The sequence below is a fragment of the Dermacentor variabilis genome, chromosome 1 (assembly GCF_050947875.1).
Source record: "Dermacentor variabilis isolate Ectoservices chromosome 1, ASM5094787v1, whole genome shotgun sequence".
Classification (NCBI taxonomy): Eukaryota; Metazoa; Arthropoda; class Arachnida; order Ixodida; family Ixodidae; genus Dermacentor; species Dermacentor variabilis.
Window position 1 is genome coordinate 187,455,065 of NC_134568.1, and position 23,268 is coordinate 187,478,332.

At 41.7% G+C, this 23,268-nt stretch overlaps 1 protein-coding gene across 2 annotated transcripts in view; it reads left to right on the top strand.

Moving 5' to 3' along the window:
* The first annotated feature begins 109 nt into the window (after nucleotides 1–109).
* Nucleotides 110–23,268, top strand: part of fand (Pre-mRNA-splicing factor SYF1 fand) — a 118,546-nt gene continuing 95,387 nt past the window's right edge. Inside the window, exons 1-7 of one of the 2 annotated variants that reach the window (XM_075701379.1) lie at nucleotides 110–328; nucleotides 405–553; nucleotides 663–786; nucleotides 6,200–6,397; nucleotides 8,876–9,010; nucleotides 15,400–15,495; nucleotides 15,733–15,897. In XM_075701379.1, coding sequence (XP_075557494.1) covers nucleotides 302–328; nucleotides 405–553; nucleotides 663–786; nucleotides 6,200–6,397; nucleotides 8,876–9,010; nucleotides 15,400–15,495; nucleotides 15,733–15,897 — 894 coding nt within the window. In that variant the 5' untranslated portion in view covers nucleotides 110–301. The remainder of the gene's footprint in view (nucleotides 329–404; nucleotides 554–662; nucleotides 787–6,199; nucleotides 6,398–8,875; nucleotides 9,011–15,399; nucleotides 15,496–15,732; nucleotides 15,898–23,268) is intronic. The other variant, XM_075701381.1, reaches the window with a different exon arrangement.

Genomic DNA, 23,268 nt, shown 5'->3' on the forward strand with positions numbered 1-23,268 from the left:
TAGTTGACACGTAATTTTAATATAATTTTATTATAAATATGGTTAAACTTGTGCGTTGACTGCAGAGAGTTTATGAGATGTTGCGTATATGGTTGGCTGAAACTGGCAGAAACTGACATTGAATACGAACGAACAGTGAAGCGCGATCCTGGCGCGATCCGCGTAATTGCAACGCAGCTGTAACGCAAATTGAACTAGTGTAACTGTTCTGAATTTGGATTTTGTGCTTTCCCGTGCCGTGGGCTTTCACCACACCCATGCTTGAACTCAGTACTAATGGGACAGAAATCATCAGCCAACAATGAAAAGCACCAAGGATATCGTATTTGTAAGAGCAGTTCATACGTTATTTCCTCTTTAGTTTACAACACCTGGGAATTATCTAACGGTGCTGTGTATTTCAGGAGGAAGACGATCTTCCGTACGAGGAAGAGATCATTCGGAACCCGTTCTCTGTCAAGCACTGGATACGCTACATTGACTACAAGAAAGATCAGCCAAAGCATGTTATCAATTTGATCTGCGAAAGAGCTTTAAGAGAGCTTCCCGGCAGGTGTGACAACGTTTTCGCTGCTTTGGTTGTCTTCTTCAGGCAAATTTTAACTTCCACTCCGAGAATATTTAACGAAATGTTATAATACTGCCTCCAAAATCTTTTACAGCTACAAGCTTTGGTACAACTATTTGAAACTAAGAAGGCAACAAGTCAGAGATCTCTGCATAACTGACCCTGAGTATGAGGATGTCAACAGTGCTTTTGAGCGATCATTGGTTTTCATGCATAAGGTGAGTACTGAAAACATGCGGCCTCTACTGTATTGCCATTTTCACGAAGCATGCTTTTTGTTTCGGGGTCTTCGATGAGGGCGGAATGCAAAAACGCTTGTGTACTGTGCATTGGGTGCACGTTTAAAAAAACAAAAACAAAAAAAAAACAGGTGGTCAAAATCAACCCGGAGTTACCCACTACGGCATACATCATAATCATATCGTGGTTTCGACACGTAAAACCCCAGAATTGAAATTATTTTGGGGTTTTGCCCTTGTGTATTTCGTGACTGCCGAAGGCGGACAACTTGGGCAGTGTTCTCGCATTCCAGGATCATAATTGGCGCCATTTGATTGGCAATTTTTAGCACTTTCTGTACAGTGCGCTTGGTAGTCTTACACCTCTTTTGCTAAAATGGTATATGCTTGTCCTTTTTCCACGAAAAAAAAAAAAAGAAACGTGTGGAAATTGTTCATGCACAATGCATGGAGGCTTCAGTGTAGACGTTGACCCTCAGTGGATTTGCATGAACATCGGCGTCGGAACTTGTTTAGCTGGGACGATAGCTAAGATCAGCTGGTAGAACCACAAATAATGATTTTTAAACTCGGTTTTGCCACACATTGTGCAGTGAGTGGTGCATGCATAATGTGGAGGTGCAGTAGCAGCTACCTTTATTTGAATATTGAGGAAACATTCTGTTTATTGAAAAGTTTGTGGATGATGTGTGCTCGAAACGTGACAGCATGGTATCACCTGCAGATGACACCAGTTAATGACACAAGCTTGCCGTTTCTGAAATGTTTGCTAAATTGCTTTCTGGACAGAAGAAAAGGGCGTCAGATATTTTTCTTGAAATTAACTCTCTTAGTCAGACTGCTTCAGTTCGTTTGAATCTAGAGTTGCTGCTCTCTTATCCTTGCCTTCAAGGAATGTTTCCTCTGATGTGTCTTGATGTAGCATCTCGGACCGATTGTTAATACACTTGTATCAAGGATGCCTGTTCTGGAGTCGATTTCCCCCGATTGTAATGACAACATGAATACGCTTTTCTCCAGAGTAGCCACTCTTTAATTTGTGCCGTCTTCTGCACTTAATGCCATTAATGTTCCCCAGGCAGAATTGTGGGATGAACTTCTGTCATGAAGTAACATAGTCAGCAAACTCGTTAATAAAAATCATCTTGAGAACCGATTATGGAGAAATAACTTATTTTGTTTGGATTTTGGAAGTTCCTAATGAAAGCAGTGAAGCATTTTTGTGCAATGTTTCTAATGTATTAACTGACAAGCTTCAGAGGATTTATCGTAAAATTTAAGAATTACATCGACTGTATGCCCTGTCATTTTAAAGCTTCTAGATTTCTGCAGACCCGCCGCTGTTGTTAGTGGCTATGGTATTGGGCTACGAAGCACGAGGTCACGGCATTGAATCCCGGCCACGGTGGCCGCATTTCGATGGGGGCAAAATGCGAGAACACCCGTGTGCTTAGATTTAGGTGCACGTTAAAGAATCCCAGGTGGTCCAAATTTCCGGAGTCCTCCACTACAGCGTGCCTCATAACCAGATCGTGGTTTTGGCAAGTCATCATCATCAGCAGCAGCAGCCTAATTACGCCCACTGCAGGGCAAAGGCCTCTCCCATACTTCTCCAACTACCCCGGTCATGTACTAATTGTGGCCATGTTGTCCCTGCAAACTTCTTAGTCTCATCCGCCCACCTAACTTTCTGCCTCCCTCTGCTACGCTTCCCTTCCCTTGGTCCGTAGCCCTTAATGACCATCGGTTATCTTCCCTCCTCATTACATGTCCAGCCCATGTCCATTTCTTTTTCTTGATTTCAACTAAGATATCAGTAACTCGCGTTTGTTCCCTCACCCAATCGGCTCTTTTCTTATTCCTTAACGTTACACCTATCATTCTTCTTTCCATAGCTCGTTGCATCGTCCTCAATTTAAGTAGAACCCTTTTCGTAAGCCTCCAGGTTTCTGCCCCGTACGTGAGTACTGGTAAGACACAGCTGTTATATACTTTTCTCTTGAGGGATAATGGCAACCTGCTGTTCATGATCTGAGAATGCCTGCCAAACGCACCCCAGCCCATCCTTATTCTTCTGATTATTTCAGTGTCATGATCCGGATCCGCAGTCACTACCTGTCCTAAGTAGATGTATTTCCTTACCACTTCCAGTACCTCACTACCTATCGTAAACTGCTGTTCTCTTCTGAGACTGTTATACATTACTTTAGTTTTCTGCAGATTAATTTTAGACCCACCCTATGGCTTTGCCTCTCCAGGTCAGTGAGCATGCATTGCAGTTGGTCCCCTGAGTTACTAAGCAAGGCAATATCATCAGCAAATCGCAAGTTACTAAGGTATTCTCCATTAACTCTTATGCCTAATTCTTCCCAATCCAGGTCTCTGAATACTTCCTGTAAACACGCTGTGAATAGCATTGGATATCGTTCAGTATTTTTACATACGGCTCGTCTATACCGTGATTCCGCAATGCCTCCATGACTGCTGAGGTTTTGACTGAATCAAACGCTTTCTCGTAATCAATGAAAGCTATATATATAAGGGTTGGTCATATTCCGCACATTTCTCTATCACCTGATTGATAGTGTGAATATGGTCTATTGTTGAGTAGCCTTTACGGAATCCTGCCTGGTCCTTTGGTTGACGGAAGTCTAAGGTGTTCCTGATTCTATTTGCAATTACCTTAGTAAATACTTTGTAGGCAACGGACAGTAAGCTGATCGCTCTATAATTTTTCAAGTCTTTTGCATCCCCTTTCTTATGGATTAGGATTATTTAGCGTTTTTCCAAAATTCCGGTACGCTCGAAGTCATGAGGCATTGCGTATACAGGGTGGCCAGTTTCTCTAGAACAATCTGCCCACCATCCTTCAACAAATCTGCTATTACTTGATCCTCCCCAGCTGCCTTCCCCCTTTGCATAGCTCCCAAGGCTTTCTTTACTTCTTCCGGCATTACTTGTGGGATTTCAAATTCCTCTAGACTATTCTCTCTTCCATTATCGTCGTGGGTGCCGCTGGTGCTGTATAAATCTCTATAGAACTCCTCAGCCACTTGAACGATCTCATCCATATTAGTAATGATATTGCTGGCTTTGTCTCTTAACGCATACATCTGATTCTTGCCTATTCCTAGTTTCTTCACTGCTTTTAGGCTTCCTCCGTTCCTGAGAGCATCTTCAATTCTATCCATATTATTCTTCCTTATGTCAGCTTTCTTACGCTTGTTGATTAACTTCGAAAGTTCTGCCAGTTCTATTCTAGTTGTAGGGTTAGAGGCTTTCATACATTGGCGTTTCTTGATCAGACATTTCGTCTCCTGCGATAGCTTACTGGTATCCTGTTTAACGAAGTTACCACCGACTTCTATTGCACACTCCTTTTACTTGCCAAAACTCCTTAAAAAAATTAAGGAGTTTTGGCAAGTAAAACCCCATAATTTAATTTTTTTTTAAAGATTTCTGCATTAAAATTGAAGTATTATAAGTGACCATAAACTCAACGGTTCAGACATCTACTTAAATTATTTTTCTTTTCGTGTACGTAATGTCTGCAGAAAACTATGGGATGACACTGCCATTTGCTGGAATAATGGAAGCACTGTACTTTTAAGGTTTGACCATGTATTTATTGACACTGTCGCAAACTGCTTCTGCTACACCTTCTCCTCATAGTTTGCATTGAAACTGCAATTAGTCGAGCGAGAATCTTTGCATAATGAACCATAACTCAAGGACCTTACATAATAAGTTTCCAAACTTTGTTTTATTCTCCACAATTTGGAGTGAAAAATTTCTTTGCATTCCGACATATATTATTCTAGTTATTCTGCCTGGCTTTACCATTAAATTAAAAATTAAATTATGGGGTTTTACATGCTAAAACCACATTCTGATTATGAGGCACGCCATAGTGGGGGACTCCGGAAATTTAGACCACCTCGGGTTCTTTAACGTGTACCTAAATCTACGTACATGGGTGTTTTTGCATTTCGCTCCCATCGAAATGCGACCGCCATGGCCGGGATTCGATCCCACGACCTCGTGCTTAGCTGCCCAACACCATAGCCACTGAGCTTCTATCCCAGAATTATTTAGAGTAGTCCTCTTGAATTGTGTAGTTATGCTATGAAAAAGATGTGCCTTTGCTACGGGTTAATAAGAACTGCACTCTGTACTTCGGCCAGTATTAGTCTGCCTTTGTATCTAATTAAGTTTGCCCTCCCATGTAAATAAACTCCTGTTGTATTCCTTCAACCTCCCGACCTTGTACATATCAGCAAAGAAACAACTCTTGCTGTGAAAGTTCGGACGACAGCGTAGGCCGCCAGCTACCCTTTTTAAGACGCACCGGTGGCAGAGGCTAGAGCGTGACCCCCAAATCTTGCAGTGTGTTAAGGAACCCATGGTTGTCAAAATTCACCCAGATTCCTCCACTATGGCATGCCTCATAATCATGTGGTTTTTGCTCATAAGACCTGAAAATTTAAATTTTTTGCTTATTTTACTGAGTGACGGTTTTTTAGTGACTGGCATCCAGATAAGCCCATGTGTCAGTCAAATAATTTTATTCCCAGGCTCTGCATACTCTCTTAAAAGAAAGCAGGGATGGTATCAAGATCACTTCTGCATTTTATAGTAGTTCTCGTAAATGCAGAGTAATTAAATTTTGACTTAGTGTACAGTAATAATGTTGCATCTTTTAATTTGAATTGATTTGAATCACAGGTCCATACCACGTATACAAGGTAATTGTTGACTGCAGGAATAACAAGGAACGAGAAACTACCGCTTCATCATTGTTGACGTAACGCAGAATGTAGAGCATTCCATCAAACATGGTAGTGTCTTTAATGAAGTTATCATGTGTAGTGGTACTCTGCTGTGTACAGTGAACTGGAGTAACATTGGGTAAGCAGAGGGAACAATTGACCTGCTCCTCAGTTTTTTGCCATTGTTGGACAGATCTCACAAAAAGGAATTTGCGTCCACAAATGTTGATACTGTGACTGAGGAGGTTAGGTGTCAATACCATTTATTGTCTTCTTGCTTTAATTATATATGGCATTAAGAAATCACAGGGACATAAAACACTGAATTATAGTGATGCTTTATTAATGCCTTTTGCCTTCTTGCATGTTGTAGTGCTATACTTATGGAGGTATAATTGTTTTGGTTTTTTTAGCAAAGTGCAGGTTTGGGCTAGTTCATTGTACATAAACAGCATGAAAACACAACTTCGAGGAAATTTCTTCGTTTTATTCTTTTTGTCCAAGTTCTGCTTCAAGCTGTTGGTTCAAACAAGGTTTTCTTTTTATATACATATTAATGTAGCAAACTCATTACAAGTGTGTTTATTGCTAAGTTTTAACATATGGCCTTTCTATTATGGCAGATGCCCCGAATATGGATGGACTACTGCAAATTTCTCACCCTGCAGCAGAAGATTACACGCACACGACGAGTGTTTGACAGGGCCCTCCGGGCTTTGCCTATCACTCAGCATCCTCGTATATGGCCACTTTATTTGGAGTTTGTCAACATGCACGACATTCCGGAAACAGCTCTTCGTGTTTACCGCCGCTACCTTAAGGTACTTATAGTTCTATGGGTTTTTAAAAACATGATGAATAGTTTCTCAATCTGGATATCACCCTTTGGCACTTAATTATGTTGAAAAATTTCGTAACCTAAAGTGCTTATTCCGTGACAAAGCTTCCTAACATTGAAGTGGCAAACTTCAATGGGTTGCACTCGTCGAATCCCTTTGGCGATCGCTTGGCATGGATAAGTTAGGCCTGTTCAAAACAACTGAGGGATTAAGCACCACATTCATACATTGTTGCCTTATATTCAATGATGATGGCTAATGTCATGATTTAGTTTTTCAATTTATTTATTTAGAATATGAAATAACCTTTTGAGAGGTGGATACAGTCGACTCTCGTTACAACGGACCCTGATAATCTGACAAAAAAATGTATGTTTTATCCGAAGTCCGTAATATTCAAAAAGCCTCACTTACAAAACTTTCGTCACAATGTCTAACAGCGTTATTACAAATTGTGTGTGATGAACGTTCGAAGTGAAAAACAAAGAAAAAAAGTTACAGTTTCACCCAAAAGGTGAAGCATCAATTGCGATAGCAAATGAAGCAAGATAATCGTGGCAGCAGCAGCGAGCGAATTGACCTTCGTGCTGCCTCTTGCTTCAACACGAACTAAACGTCGAAAGCACAACGCATGCAAAGCTCCCGGCACTAAGCGCACTTTGTCCGCATCGCAGATCGCTTTCAAGATACGGCGGCCGCGCCGTAAGCAGCAACCACCGGAGTAGAACCCCATGCCTCGCGCGCGAAAGAGGCTGCGCATTTCCGCCCTGCCTTCCTTTCTCTCTCGTGCATGCGATATTGAGCCACAATCGTCAGTTGTCCGCCCGTGTCAACACGGCAAAAGTATGTTTTGTACGCCTGCTTTTGAAAAAAATGTAACCCTCGCAAGTCAGTTGTCAGCCCGTGTCGACACGGTAAAAGTACGTTTTGTATGCCTGCTTTTGAAAAAAATTGACGCTGATTTAATCCGCTGTACCCAATAGTCCATTGTACTGGTCCGTTAAAAGTTAACATCGTTTCATTAATAAAATACGTAGAACAAACCAAGGCTGAAACATGGTCCGTTATATCCGAAAGTCTGTTGTACGCAGGTTCATTGTCACGACCGTAGACTGTATTAAAATGTTTTATACCAGTGTTTGATACATGTTGAGATCACAGTTCTTGATCTACCTCTGTGAGTAAAAGTAAGGCAGATTCCACAAAATGTGGCAATCTATGTTATGTGAGGTGTTTTCAGGTAGCTGGCTATTTAGCAATGTTTTGGTTTCTACAGAGTGTTCCTACATCAACTAACATGTTTTTGTAAGGCAAGCAGTTTTGTTTGATGTGTGACAACGGTAACAGTGACAGTGTGATGACTGTTTCTTTTTGTACTGTGGCAAAAAATTTTTACGTGTTTTGTTTTGACCTCAGTTGATCCTGACAGGATTACTGTCACACAGTGTCATTGTAGTGCTAGCTTCTGCGAGGAGAGGACTTGGAAGTGTGGGCTGGTTCTGAAAGTGGTGCAGTTTAAAATATTTCCTTAAAGCACTAGCTGCCTTGGGGGAAAAATGGAAGAATCCAGCATGCTGATTTTATAAACAACTTGTTTGTATGTGGCATTACAGGCATGAAAGAGAGTGGCAAGGGTGACTATTCTTTGCCCATTTCATTCCTATTGCGAACTGGCGCGTGTGCACATGCTGTGCAATGTGATGCATGTGCAGTTTGTCTCAGATATCTAGTTGACGTTGGCATGAGAGAAGTATGTGTGCAATTGTGGCCAAATGGTTAGCACATCAGGCTGTTCTGCTTTAAGACCGAAATTCAATCTTGCCATCAAACACATACCTATAGACTTGTGTAAGGGCTGCACCCCTAACTTGTCAGCACAAAATTTGGAAAAAAAATTCCAGCTAATAAGCAGTCACGTTCGGTGCGCTGATGCCACGTGTGTGCATTGGTGAATTTTCACGTGCTGCATACTTCCATGTGCCAGTACTTGATGGCAAGAACCATCTAGTAGCAGCATATAGTATCTAGGGCCAGGGCTGAACCAAATGGTTTGGTCCCATGTAAAGGTCGCACCTTGTCAAAATTGTGAAAAAAAAGTGCGGCCCTTACGCGAGTCTATACGACATATTATTTTCTATTGAAAATGCCCGAAATAATAATGCCCGAAACATACCTACCTACCTCAAAGTGTCTGGTATGAAGCAAAGAATGTTTTCTGGTTTGTTAAATAAAACTGGTTTCTTAAATAAAATAAGGAGAGGCCTTTGTGCAGGTGCATCCATCTTTGCTGTAAAAGCTTTTTCTATTGAGCAAAATGGCCCTACTATTTCTCCATCTTTGGTTGCCATTGTTACTTGATACCGTGGTACTCCTTATATGTTATGGCATCATGTGCTTTGGCGTTTGTGGGACTGTTGTGTTTGCAAAATTATTCTGAGTCATTTATTTGCTTCAATTTAGCTCTGCCCTGAGAATGCGGAGGAATTTGTGGAATACTTGACACGCATCGGTCGCTTGGATGATGCTGCTGTTCTACTGGCAGACATTGTCAATAAGGAAGACTTTGTGTCTAAGGAAGGAAAGTCTAAACATCAGGTAGGATAAATGTTTTCTGGTATTGAGGAGGCGTAGAGATGCATGGTCTGCACGTAATGTTAAAAATGCATGTAATCCAGCATATATGCAGCACAATTTTTGGAATATCTTGCTTGGATGATTTATGAAGTAATGTCTACAGCATTAACATTTATTTACAGCCTCAGTGTAATAAAATATTGCTTCAGTTCCATTGGGCATGCAGGTGTTCACAGCTGAATTCACCTGTAGGTCCAATAAATTAAGGTAGTCATAAGTGAGTCAGAAATTAACTCACATTTACGTTATATGATAATGTTGATAACACTGCATTTTTATTTTGTGGCAAACAATTTTTTTATCTCTGTATGGATTAAATATCCACAATGAGCTGATCTCGCCGCGCTCGAGAGTGCCTGTGCACCTGTCATGCAGGCAATCTTGAGCAGAATGCTTCAGAAAGTCGATTTCTTCTAGCTTAATTAGTCTGTTCAAAGCCTAATTAGTGCCGCAATGTGTGCCACTATGTTTGTGTTCCACTGACCGTTCCTATGCTGTAAAATCTTTTTCTTATCCTCTCCTAGTTAGTCATCTCCTAGTATTCTCTCCTAGCAATGGGGGCAAACATGCCCAGATACCATGCATTTGGTGCATGTTAACGAACCCCGGGAACATAAAATTAATCTGGAGTCCTCCATTATGGCATGCCTCATAATCGTATTGCGGTTTTGGCATGTGAAACGCCAAAATTTAATTTTTTAACTCCCCCCTCTCTTTCATTCTTAGGGATATAGGCCAGTTTGTCATTAGGGAAGACACGAAATGTAATGAAAAAATAAATCTAGCTGTAGCTCCAACACAGTTATCATCCAATCTGCTAAAAAATACTGATATTGTTTGCAACATTGGTGTTGTAGCGAAAGTGCCAGGTTATGGTCCCTTGATATTGGAGCAAATGCATCATGGATGAAGTTATATAAACAGCAGTGATACAGTTGATGTGCCACATCTGTTAAAGATATATGATTGTGTCATAGCTGGGCATTGTTTCAATGTACTACCATTAAGGTCCTCGTGTCGCAGAAAATCCGGCCTCGGTGTCCAGCGTCTACCATCGTTTTCGCAAGAATCATTCCGAGCCATTATAACCCAACCACGCGTACCCAACCATGCAGGTCCTCCATCTAGTGCAAAGAAGTAACTGAAATACTTGAATTTCTCCAAGTAAAATACGTCAGAAAAATTGTGAAGTATGAGTTACACACAATCTACAGACATGCTAGCATGGGATTGTAATTTTTACATATGAGAAAATGCACCAGCACATGCAAATTTTGGACACTATGAAGTGGCACGTCTGGTTCCTTGCAGCACCTACAGGTTGCGCTCGCCTCCGCCGCATCGTGGCCCACGCAAGAGGCTGCGTTTCTACCAGAAGGCTTGCCTTCGTGCATAATGTTCGTTGCCAGTGTTTCCTGGTAAACATTACGGTTACGTAGGCTGCAGTTGCCGGGAAGTGTCAGAAGCAGCCTGGAATCTTTTAATGCTATTGTGTTCCACTCTTAAAGGCAAAGCTTAAACGCCCTCCAAATTCTTTGTGAAAGCAATCAAAGACTGTTCCCATTTACATAGGCATAGGCATAATAACATTGGCCATTCTTAAGTGGGTTCATTGTTTCTGTTGCAATGAGAAGATTGCCTTAACACATAGTTTTGCACTATAAGTAAAAAAGCGAGTAGTCTGATTCAGCGTGGGGGGGGGGGGGGCATCTGCATTGGTGGGAATGCTGCTGCAATTTCTCTAATCTGCTACATTTCATTAAAACCATACTGTTTCCTACAATTACTAGAGGGAACTCTGGTACAGCGATAGTTCAGCCACCATGGGAATGATGGGTACAGTACGTGGATTTGCCTGATCTTCGTGCTTGGGGCTTCACAGGTTCTTGTGGCTTCATTTATTGCACTTTATATGGGCTTAAATTGACCTAAATTTCAAAGCAATATATACTTTCTTTTCAATGCATAGGGTAATAAGACTCTGCAAGCACGCGTAATAACTGCTAATTGCCGTGGTTTTGCTTGTCATTGAATCCATGGTGTAATGGGTTCAATATTGAGCTTCGGTGCTAGGGATTCTGTGTTCGAATCTTGCCGTCAGACAATTTTAATAATGCTTATTTACCGTATCTACTTGCATAATGATCACACTTTTTTTTTTGTAAAAAAAAGAAAACAGCAAATTCAGGGGTGCGATCATTACGCGGGTTAAATTTTCTGCGAAAGGAAAAAAAAATTTTTTTTTCATCCCACATTTGCTGTGGGATGACGACAGGTCAACAAACAGGCGGCTGTCGCTGTAACAGTGCGGGACACCAAAACAAAAATGGCGGCCAGCAGAGCAAGGCAAATGCGCCGAACATGCTTTTTGTGTGTGTGTGTGTTCTTTTTGTGAGTACATTACGCGTATTGAAACAGTTTCTTCCATGTCAGTAAGGAATAATGTCGTTAATATCAGTGAGTCTGCGGCAATAACGTAGCCATGTCCACTTTGAGGGGACAGAAACAGAGATGGGCGTGCTTAGCTGCCAGTGACATAGAAACACATGGCGGGTATGCTGCGGAAACTGCGGCATTTGTCATCACTACTGTCCTAATACAGCACATTTCCGTTAAGGGTGGGCGAATATCTTAGCTGTGTTACAAGCGTCGGCATATGAATAGGGTACACTTCTAACGTATCAGTGTAAACGTGGCTACTATCGTTTCCGCTCGCGATTTGTTGTGTGCTCACGAGTGGAGACGAGAAGTACCGAAAGGCGCCTTTTTTGTTGTTTTTGTTGACCACAACCATTATAAAGCCTACAAATAATAAAGCCAAGGCAAGTTTGGTTGTAGCTTTTTTTTCATGGCAATGTGAAAAGGATGAAAGGAATAAAATGGGGCATCTGCTTAAGAATGTTTGGTACGTGCAGACTGCTTGGTATGTCTTGAAGAGTTGTTCGTGTAGCATTCGACAGCATTCGACAGATGGTAATTGCGATCATCATTAGCTAGACTTGGCACATGACATATCGCTGCGGCAAGTTCAGGGTGCGATCATTACACCGGAAAGAAAAAAATCTAATTTTGACGACAAAATTCAGGCGTGCGATCATCATGTGAGTCTGATCATTATGCAAGTAAATACGCTTATTATTTATAATGGAAGCTGACCTGTCAACCTTTAACAGCCGAACTCTGTCGAGTGAGGCTAGCTTAGCAGGACTCTTTAAGGAACTATCAGACATTGTTTGGGATATCATTGACCTTAGGGAGGTTAGAACTGGTGAGACTTAGACATTGCTGAATAACGGCCATGTCCTCTGCTATAGAGGTCTCCCAGATAAGAAGCCAATATGGGGTAGGATTCCTAATCCATAAGGACATAGCGGCAATGTTGACGAATTCTACAGCATTAACGAGATGGTAGCAGTAGTCGTAATCAAACTTAATGAGAGGTACAGATTAAAGGTAGTACAAGCCTACCCTCCAACATCCAGTCACGATGATGATAAAAGTGCAAACTCAGTTTACAGTAGTAATGGGTGACTTCAATGCAAAGCGGCGAAAAAGAGCAATTGGCAACTAAGCTATTGGCAACTAAGGTGTCGACTCCAGAAGCGCTAGAGACGAGATGCTGGTAGAATTTGCAGAAAGGAATAAGCTGAGAATAATGACACCTTTTTCAGGAAGCGTAGCAACAGAAAGTGGACCGGAAAAGCCCTAATGGTGAAACAAGAAATGAAATTGATTTCATAGTTTCTGCCAATCCCAGCATAGTGCAGGAGGTAGAAGTGATAGGTAGGGTAAAGTGCAGTGATCGTAGGTTAGTGAGGGCTAGGATTCACCTCAATTTGAAAAGAGAAAGAGCAAAACTGGTCAAGAAGAAACAGGTCAACCTAGAGGCAGTAAGAGTAAAGGCAGACAAATTCAAGCTGGTACGCCTTAGAACAGAGAGATGATGATGCTGACATAGAGCTAATGAATGAAACCGTAACGAGGCTAGCTTCAGAGGCATCAAGGCAACCAGCAGGCAAGCTCTCCCAAGTAAGAAAGGACCTAATAAAGAAATGACAAAGAATGAAAGTGTCCAACTCAAGAGATAAGATAGAATTCACGGAACTGTCAAAACTGATCAACAAGGCGAAAATAAGTGATACTCGAAATTGTAATGTGAGAAAGACAAGAAGCCGTAAGAAATGGACGCAGCCTGAAATCAGTCGGAAGGGAACTTGGCATAGAACAAACTAAGATGTATGCACTGAAAGATAAGCAGGGCAATACCATCAGCAATCTCGAATGTATAGTAAAAGCAGCAGAAGAATTCTATACTGACCTGTTCAATACCCAGAGGACTCGGGGAAAACTCCATTCGAAACAGTAATGAACAGGATACAGAAATTCCGCCTATAACTAGCAATAAGGTCAGAAGGGCCTTGCAAGACATGAAACGGGGAAAAGCGGCAGGAGAAGACGGAATAACAGTAGATTTAATCAAAGATGGAAGAGACATAATGCTTAGAACACTGGCGACTCTCTATACGAAGTGTCTGTCGACTGCAAGGGTCCCAGAAAACTGGAAAAATGCACACATTATACTAATCCACAAAAAGGGAGATGTTAAGGAATTGAAAAATTATAGTCCATTAGCTTACTCCCACTATTATATAAAATATACACCATGATAATCTCCAATATAATAAGGGTAACACTGGACTTTAGTCAACCAGGGGAACAGGCAGGTTTCAGGAAGGGATGCTCTACAATGGATCACATCCATGTCATCAATCAGGTAATCGAGAAATCTGCAGAGTACAATCAGCCCTTATACATGGCTTTCACAGATTATGAAAAGGCATTTGATTCATTAGTGATATCAGCAGTCATAAAGGCATTACGTAATCAAGGGGTACAGACCGCTTACGTTAATATCCTGGAAAATACCTACAGAGATTCCACAGCTACTTTAATTCTCCATATGAAGGACGATACCTATAAAGAAAGGGGTCAGACAAAGAGATACAATCTCTCCAATGCTATTCACTGTGTGCCTGGAAGAAATATTCAAGCTACTAAACAGGGAATGCTTAGGAGTAAGGACCGAGGCACGTACCTCAGCAGCCTTTGGTTTGCGGATGACATTGTTCTATTCAGCAACACTGCAGACGAGTTACAACAAATGATTGAGGACCTTAACAGAGAGAGCGTAAAAGTGGGGTTGAAGATTAATATGCAGAAGACAAAGATAATGATGAATAACCAGGCAGAGGAACAAGAGTTCAGTATCGCCAGTCAGCCTCTTAAGGGTGAGAAGGTGTATGTATACTTAAGTCAGTTAATCACAGGGAACCCTGATCATGAGAAGGAAATTCATAGAAGAATAAAAATGGGTTGTATTGCATACGGCAGACATTGTCAGCTCCTGACTGGAAGCTTGCTATTATCATTGAAAAGGAAGGTGTACAATCAGTGCATTTTACCGGTGCTGACATATGGGGCAGAAATTTGGAGACTGACAAAGAAGCTTGAGAACAAAGAGCGATGGAATGAAGAATGTTAGGCATCACTTTAAGAGACAAAAAGCGAGCGGTTTGGAGAGCAAACGGGTATAGACAATATTGTAATTGACATTAAGAGAGAAAAATGTCGCTGGACAGGTCATGTAATGCACAGATTAGATAACCATTGGACCATTAGGGTGATGGAATGGTTGCGAAGAGAAGAGAAGTGCAGTAGAGGACAGCAGAAGACTAGGTGGTGCGACGAAATTGAGAAATTTGCGGGTGCTGGTTGGAATCGGTTGGTGTAGGACAGGGGTAACTGGCGATAACAGAGAAAGGCCTTCGTCCTGCAGTGGACATAAAATACGCTGATGATGATGATGGCGACTTTCTTAAAGATGATCACTTTGCAAATTCACGATGCCATTTAAATCCAAAAGGACGAAGTTTTGGCAAATCCATTTGCTACCCACCATTCCAATTCTGGCTGAACTGCCTGGCTTGCAGCTCCTGTAGACACTAGCGCCACAGTTCCCTCTAGTAAATGTATGAAACTCCATGGCTAAAGCTGCTAGATCCATGCTACAAATGAGATAAACTGCTCCAAAACTGCTCCAGGATGAGCTGCGCCGCTTAATATCGGAGGCCATTGAGAAGAGGTGGCGGCAACCACCACCTTATGCATGCCTTTGTCTCGTGCTTTACCACTAGGGACATACAACATTTTCTTTTCGAGCATTCTGGTTGTGTGGCCGCATGATGGTTGTAATTTGTTCATGAGTGGTCGCTTGCGTGGATGATCTTCCTTGAGAATATTTGCAATCCATTGCGCCAGGATGGTACTCTGGAACCATTTTTGATGTGCAGGAACAGTGTCCAGTGGATAACCATTCAGAATCATCATTGTTGACTGCTACAAAATCTGCTTCAAAATACTCTTGGCCATTCCCACCACTGCATCTGGTAAACGATAAGTGTTACTTATTAGGTCATTAATATTGTATATTACGCATTCAATTTTCCAAAAGAACAGCAAGTTTTGCACTTGGGACCAGTCCTCATTTTTCTCACCTTTTTTGTACAATAGTATAGCTTCTCTTTGGGTGTTTCTGAATTTGAGGGTTTTGCTGGTGAGGCTAGCGATATAAATCTGAGGAAGGCCTTTTTGTGAGGGTCTAAATATGCTGCTTTCTATTTCAGCTGTGGAATGAGTTGTGCGACATGATTTCCAAGAACCCTGATAAGGTGCACTCACTCAAAGTGGATGCCATTATTCGAGGTGGGCTTCGCCGTTACACAGACCAGATTGGCCAGCTTTGGAATTCCCTGGCGGACTACTACATCCGTGCTGGACTGTTTGAGAGAGTATGTATAAGTATCTTAATTTTACTATTGGGTGCTTTGTGCACAGAAGAACATTAGGAAACTTGTGTGGAATCTTATACTGACATAAAGAGCTGGCTAATAGGTTGCAAACATTGTAAATTTTCCAGAGTGGAAGTAAGCCAGAGGGCACTGTATTTTCCGATGTATTCATTGCACTCACCTTTAGGCGTATTTTTGAAGAACAGGGTAGTATATCACTTGCACCTTTTTACAAAACACATTTCCTTACTTTTTACTTGGCCGATGCAATAAAAGATGACATGCATACTTGAATTCCCATTGTGCAATCATATAATTATAAGGGGCCAGCATAACTTGATTTGTGGCTCTTCTGGGTCATGTCTGCAAGTACAGGAATTGCTGCAAATGTATGCGTGCATGTCGAACCTTGGCAGTACAATTGTGCACTTGACTTCTCTTGCTCGCCTTTGCCCAAACAAAATTGGCTGGAAACTTGAAGGCACCCACCTGCTGAAGAGCCAGGCCATCCATTTAGTTTACTTTTTGAAAGCACCTTTGTTCCCTAAAGATTAGCTTAGCTGTATCTATTGAAGGCTCATTGAGGCTTGTGCAGTTGTTTACACTTGCACCGTGATCACATCCTAGGGTAGGCACATATGTCATGCAAGGTTGTGGGACCCGTTTTGAACAGGTGAGCATGCTTTCATGTTCGCCCATTCATGCATGTGGATAGTGGTGCAGACACTGTGAAAAGCTTGTTTAGACGCAAACAGGCGATTAGTTTCAGAAGAGTTGGTTGTGCTTTATACAGAAGCCTGTAAGATCTCCTGAAAACATCGATTGTGTACTGGCCTCACTTAACCCTTTCACCCTATCTGTAGTGCTTTTTACGTGAGCAGAGGTAAGGGGTACACGGATAATAATTGCAATTTTAGGCCCAAAAACATGTTTCCAGATTATAGCAGTTTCAGGTTCCTTCACTATCTGAGAATGTGCGAAAAAATTTTTATCCTCATCAGCGCAGCAGAAATGCTGAAAATAGCATTTTTTTACAAGCCAATGACCCGGCAAAACGAGAATGTCCTGATTTCCTGCAGCTTCACTGGCTTGCGGACTCGCCGCAACTCACTTGTACGCAGCTACAGGGGGTGAGGAGGAGTACTGCACGCTGACTGACGCTCACAGTGAAGAATCAGCACAATGTGAAAAGAAGGCAGTGACAGTACTTTTCTATTTCTTTTTTTTTTTTTTTAATAAATAGCTGCTACAACTCTTTCATGCCACTTTGCCCAAGGCCCGTTTCGCTCCACTTCTCTTGGCGCACATTTCGCTTGAACCGAAGATCCACTTTTGGAGACTGCTGAAACTGCTGCAGCCCTGGCTGTTATAGAGATCAACACTGGCCCTAAGGGTGCTGGAGTGCTGGGGAAACCTGGCATAGTTTGTGGAACGCGCACAACGAGCCATCTAGAAGTGAGCACCAGGCAAAAGCCAGGGCATTTGACAGCTCAAAAGTGGCTCGGAAAAAAAGAAAGTTTGCAGCTATTACAAGAGAAGAAAGCTTAATTGAAGAAGGTCCAGTGTATGCTGCAGGAGAATTTTAGTTATGATAGATGCAATTTGAATAAAATGACACACTTGAAAACTTTTGGAACCGTTGTTATCAGCTTGTGTTTTTTCAGAAATGTTTGTGATTGCAAAAACTGTCGTTCTTGTATAGGTAAGAAAAGGAAGTCTTATAATCTTATCGGTAAGGTGCTTACTTGGGTAGAATTTTATGCGTAATGCAATTGTGGAGTGAAATTTGCAGATTGTGCAATCTTTTTAATGAAAATTCCAATTTTGGCTGCAAGGTGGAAGTTCAATTCCTGGTGAAGCCAATCATGCATTCTTTTTCAATAAAAACTGTGGAAATTGAACAGCACAGCTGCACAGTCGCGTAGTTTGGGCCTTTATGGTAATATATTAGGCACAGGAATTCCAAAATTTATTGTCATTTTAGAACTAGTTTTTTACAACTATCCGTAGTCACTTCAACACTTGAAAATTAGTAACTCCTTAAAAAAATTATTCTAGAATAATAAAATTTGGCACCTGGCCTTATAACATTGTCCTGAACACATCCTGCAATTTTTATCGAACTTAAATTAGAGGTACAAAAGTTCACTTTCGCAAGCCGTAACCCTCCTTAATATAAGAAATAGAACCTTATCATTGGCTATGCAGTTTTCTGTTCTGCGTAATAGTTGTTGATAGGCATTTGTCACCTCTCGACTACAGCGGAATCTTGAAATGCTCAAGATTTGTTTTTGTTTTTAATTTTTGTTTTTCACAATCTTGGGACCTTTATCTCATAGCAAAATATTTGGAAGAAATATGCAGCATAATTTGAGAAAATTGCACTTTTTAGTGTGCGGTCTTGAAATTTGGAAGAAAATCGGACTTCTAGAGGTGCTATTGCACTGCTAATCATGAGAGTGCGGTTTTTTGGCATAGAGTTAGATACAATAATTACTAGAGGGCAATTCTGGTGCCAGTATTTGGAAAGATTGGATGCGCTTTGTAGACAATCACAAGGAAGTAGACGGGACCGGCACAAACTAACAATTGAGGTTTATTCGAGGGAAACACTTAAATATCAGTTCATGCCAGCACAGAGACATCAGGGCAGATATCAGCAGCAGATAAAAAAAAAATGAAAAAAAAAAAATCTGAAAAAACCATGCATTGCCTAAATCATAAATGCAGGCCTCTGCTCAACCAGGTTAAGATCCTGTGCAAGTGCAGTAATGAAAAAGCACGAGAACTTCTAGAGGCATATTTTATAAAAAAGAAGGGACAAGCATGCATCAGTGACACATCGATCATACTTTACCATAGGGAGGCACGTTTCCTAGAAAATATGATTAGCTGAGCCACGCCATTGGTTTCTTTTTCTGATTTTGTTTTCTCTCTCTTTTTTTTTTTAAATCTGCTGCTGATGCCCTGATGTGCCTGCGCTGGCATGAACTGATATTTAAGTGTTTCTCTCGAATAAACCCCAGTTATTAGTTTGTGCCTGTCCCGTCTTCTTCCCTGTGATTGTCTACAAAGCGCATCCAATCTTTCCAAATACAATGAACCAACTTGCCCAACAACGCATTCTGGTGCTAGTGTCTACGGGAGCTGCAATCTGGGTGAGCCAGCATGGGAATTATGGGAAGTACATGGATTTGCCGAAACTTCATCCATCTGGCTTCAAACGGCTCCATCACCTTGAAAATTCGTCATTTTAACCAAAGTACTGTGTACTAAATAATTACGTAACCATTATTAAAATTGTCTAACAGCAGGATTCGAGCACAGGACCTCTAGCACAGAAGCCCCATATTGAAACCATTGCGCTACCGACACATGCACTGACAAACGGCACAGAATATATGAGTTTCTTGCGTGCAAGCCAGTGTGTTGAGACACTTGGCACGTTTCAATTTGGCCACCTCAACAGGTTGAGCTGCTGTACTTAGTAGCGATTGTGCGTGTTCGCAGAGTATATTCTGCACTTAGAAGAGTAGTATATATCGCCTTGAAATTTAGGACAATAAGACAGACAAAGTGTAATAAACAAAGCCACAAGAATGTCTGAATACACAAGTATGAAGATCTGACAAATCCACGTAGTACTTCCCATCATTCCCATGGTGGCTGAACGATTGCAGTAACAGAGTTCTCTCTAGTAATTTTTGTATGAAACTCTATGCTTTTTGGCAACGCAGCGCCAGGATCTTGGTATTGCCGTAAACATGAGAGATTGGAGATTCTGATAGCCGCAGCACTGTATTTCTCCATGCAGAAGTAAAAAAAAAAAGCAAATGTGATAAAGAAAAACTAAAGTTACAGTTTGATGCTGCAGTCACATGGCACGCAGGGAGTGCTCCTATTAACTGACACAAATTTGAATCACTGTCAAGCTTGTTTCGTGCACATTTTGACAGCTGCGCACTTCGTGTGTTCTGAGGCTGACATTTCAAGATCTGCCTGATTATCTCAAGTTTCTTTCATTGCTGCTCCATGATGGTGATAAGGATATGATTTGTGCAAGATAAGGGAATCTCTTTGCTTTTCTGAATAAGCCCTCCCCTCCCCCCAACTGGAATAGTGCTGGTCTGGAATCTTGCTGACGCGATGCGGCAATACTGGCCACATGTGATTGCTGGCTCCTGATAAAGTTACAAGGTTTTTGAAAAAAGCTGACAAGTTGCATGGTACTGCACAAAGCAAAACTTTTTAATGGGGGGCCAAGGAAGTGGTGTTATGGCAGAATGACGTACGAAAAGAAAAAAAAAAGACTGCATGTTAACATTAAGTTCCTTCCAAATCGTTACACGAGCTGCCAATATGGTTGGTCACTGCATTAATAGCTCTGCGTCCTCTTGTGTGCTGCGAGATGGCGTTATCAACATGACCGCTGGTCCAAACATCTCAAGTAACTCCTTTTTACATAAACTTCAGCAGCTTTATGGACAGGCTAAAGCTCTCTGTTCTCACCATTAATGAAAAGAAAGAAAAGGTTAGAGGAAGCTTACCAGATGGCACAGGCTTAAAAGTGAAAGAAGCGAAGTTCCTGTGCTCTCTTGCTAGTAGTTCCTTTGAAAATTATACTGACATTGACAGTGAAGTGAAAGCCTCTGGCCTCATGACACAGCACAGGCATGTATAGGCCCTTTACAGCACCATACCCATGGGCGCCAGCATATTTGGTCTCGTGATCACGTGTGCGCCGTTAAATGTTTGCTCACTTGTTTATAATGGCCAGGGCAGCCACAGGCACGGCTCGTACAGACGTTTTTTCAGCTGCCTCGGCAAGCAGTGAGTCTGTAGACGACACCAAAACTTTGGTTAAAGCTGCATAGCCAGTGTAAATATGCATTTCATTTATCCGTTTCATCTGCATTGCACCCATAGTCTGTAAAAGCTTACCAGCTGATGGTGACGAATCAATCAACCTTATGTTTGCTTTTATCCTTTATATTTTAGTATTTACAGCAGCAATTTGTACAGCCGTGTGCCCGTTGTTGTTAAGGGAGACCCTGCTCTTTGGAGCTGAAAATTGTCTGAATTTATTTGTTTCCATTCCGTTGCTTCAGATTGATGTAGCGCATTAATTTTTGGTTGATTGGATCCCTGTGTCATCATTGGGTCATTTAGGCTTTGCCATAATCACCATAAACGCGTGAAATTTGTCACTGTTTTGGAGTGATGATATTTCTGATTGTACTTGTCCTATTGCAATAATTTTTTACTTTTTTTTAATCAGAAAGGTAGACAAACAGAGATTGCAGTAAACAGACAGATATTGTGATAGAAATGTTCAAAAAGTGGTGGTTCGTTCTGGATGTCACTATGTGTTCGAAATGTGATACTTTGGCTCAAATTAGTCTAGAGCATTCATTCTTATATCACTGCATACTCTGATCATTCAAAGTCATTTTTGTATGTCAATCTTTATTACATCATATATACAGTCAAACCTCCATATAATGAACCTTGATTTAGCGAAACTCGCGATGTAAGAAACTTTTCATTTCTCTAAATACTTCGTTTAGCGCAAAACAACGGACACAAGAAAAGGCGACAGGACAAGGCGCTTGTCCTGTCGCCTTTCCTTGTGTCCGTTGTTTTGCGCTAAACAAAGTATTTATGGATCCGCACCAACTAGCCCGCCAACACATTGTGCTGAACTATTTTTTATTTCTCGATCTGAGTTCGCTAGAAAGCCGTGTGTGTGCATGTGTATGTCTTCTTCTCTTCTTCTTTTTTTCTTCCCCCTTGCAATTTAACAAAGTAATCTCGTGACACAGTTTCAATTTAATGACGTTGCCAGCCATCTCAGGCATGTACTTAGAGCCTGTATGGCTAGTAAATCTAGCAAAAATACTATAAAAATGTCAGCCAAGGCTAAAGTTATTTCAAGCGACCTTCTGCCTGAAAAGTTTGAACGGCAAAAATGACATCAAAGCGCGTGTGCCAGGACACAATAGGTAGGAATCACTGCTGCGTCATTTGTCACGTTAGTAAATAACTTGTGTAGGCCACGAGGCGTGCGGCACGTCACAGTGCTTAGAGAAACACAAGACATCCCGATTCCTTCTGCGCAAGAGGGATGGGGAGGAGTGAATGCATGCTAACATGATCAAGTAACTAGCTCACCTCTAAGCAAGTTTGATTTTCTTTAATTTCTTGAAGGTTACGTACACTGCAAGAAAGCCAAATGTATATCTTAAATTAGCATGTGTAAATACATAAACTCAGCACGCCTCATCAAAATCTACCTAGACATAAAAAAAGATGTTCTCAAATGCAGGGTCCCCCCTTAATGTATGTGCAACAACTTCATTCGGGATAAGGCATGTGTGTGCGCTCAGAAAATGCCCGTTTGCGACCTGCTCCAGCTATATGGTCTGTTCCAACTGTGTCAGTCTTGTCGCCAGTGCTGATAGGATAAAATGGGAATGTTTTTTTTTTTATGCATTCACGTACACATAGACAAGAATGCTACAGGTGGCAGAGCAATCGCTTCCCTGCTGTTTGATTCCCAGTGCAAAAAAGAAAAGAAAGCTAGAAGTGCCCACCAATTATTCCATGTTTAAATTCGCTACTATGAAAAGGGGAAGTTGCTCGAGTATGTCAGTTACACTTGGGAGGAAAGCGGGGGGGGGGGGGGGTAATGGGCATAGCGCTGACTTGCATGCTTATCGAAGTTCAAAATTCTGTGATATATTATGCCAGTGGTGGCGGTAACACTCTATTTCTGTAGGCAGTGTTAGCGTCTCAGTCATTGCCAGCATTCAGTTGCGAGTCATTGCTGGCCAGCTGGCGGTTGAGTTTGTTGTGCTCGCTTCCGGAAAGGTGTGCATGACAAACAGTCGTAAATAAACACGAGCTCCCCTTGTGCGACTGAGGTGGACGAAGCTCGCACACGGTCTCATTCCACATGTTCAAGCTTCTGAAGCAGTTACTGCTGTTCTTGACAGAGCACGTCCTCCCACAGCTCTTCCACATTTATATCAGTGGTACTAAGGGATCCCTGGCTAGGCGGAATGTTGCTGGTGTGGCCAGCGGCAGTTGATGCCTGCTTGCTCCCACTTCTTAAGGTGTTCAATGACTGCATGCCCGCGATAGCCTCTGGTGCACAGTGCACACACTGCTCACTGTAAAGGGTCTACACCGAGCCACTTAGCACTTGAGAAAGACACGCATAGTGATTAAAAGAAGGTTTGCCACTGGGCTTGGAAGGCATGTAGCATGGGTGCCCCCTCTTTCACCATTTTATCTTACTACATGCTGTTTCTGAAATTTTACATTGTGTTTGTTATTTTTGATGGTAAGCAAGCATTTGCTACTGTCATC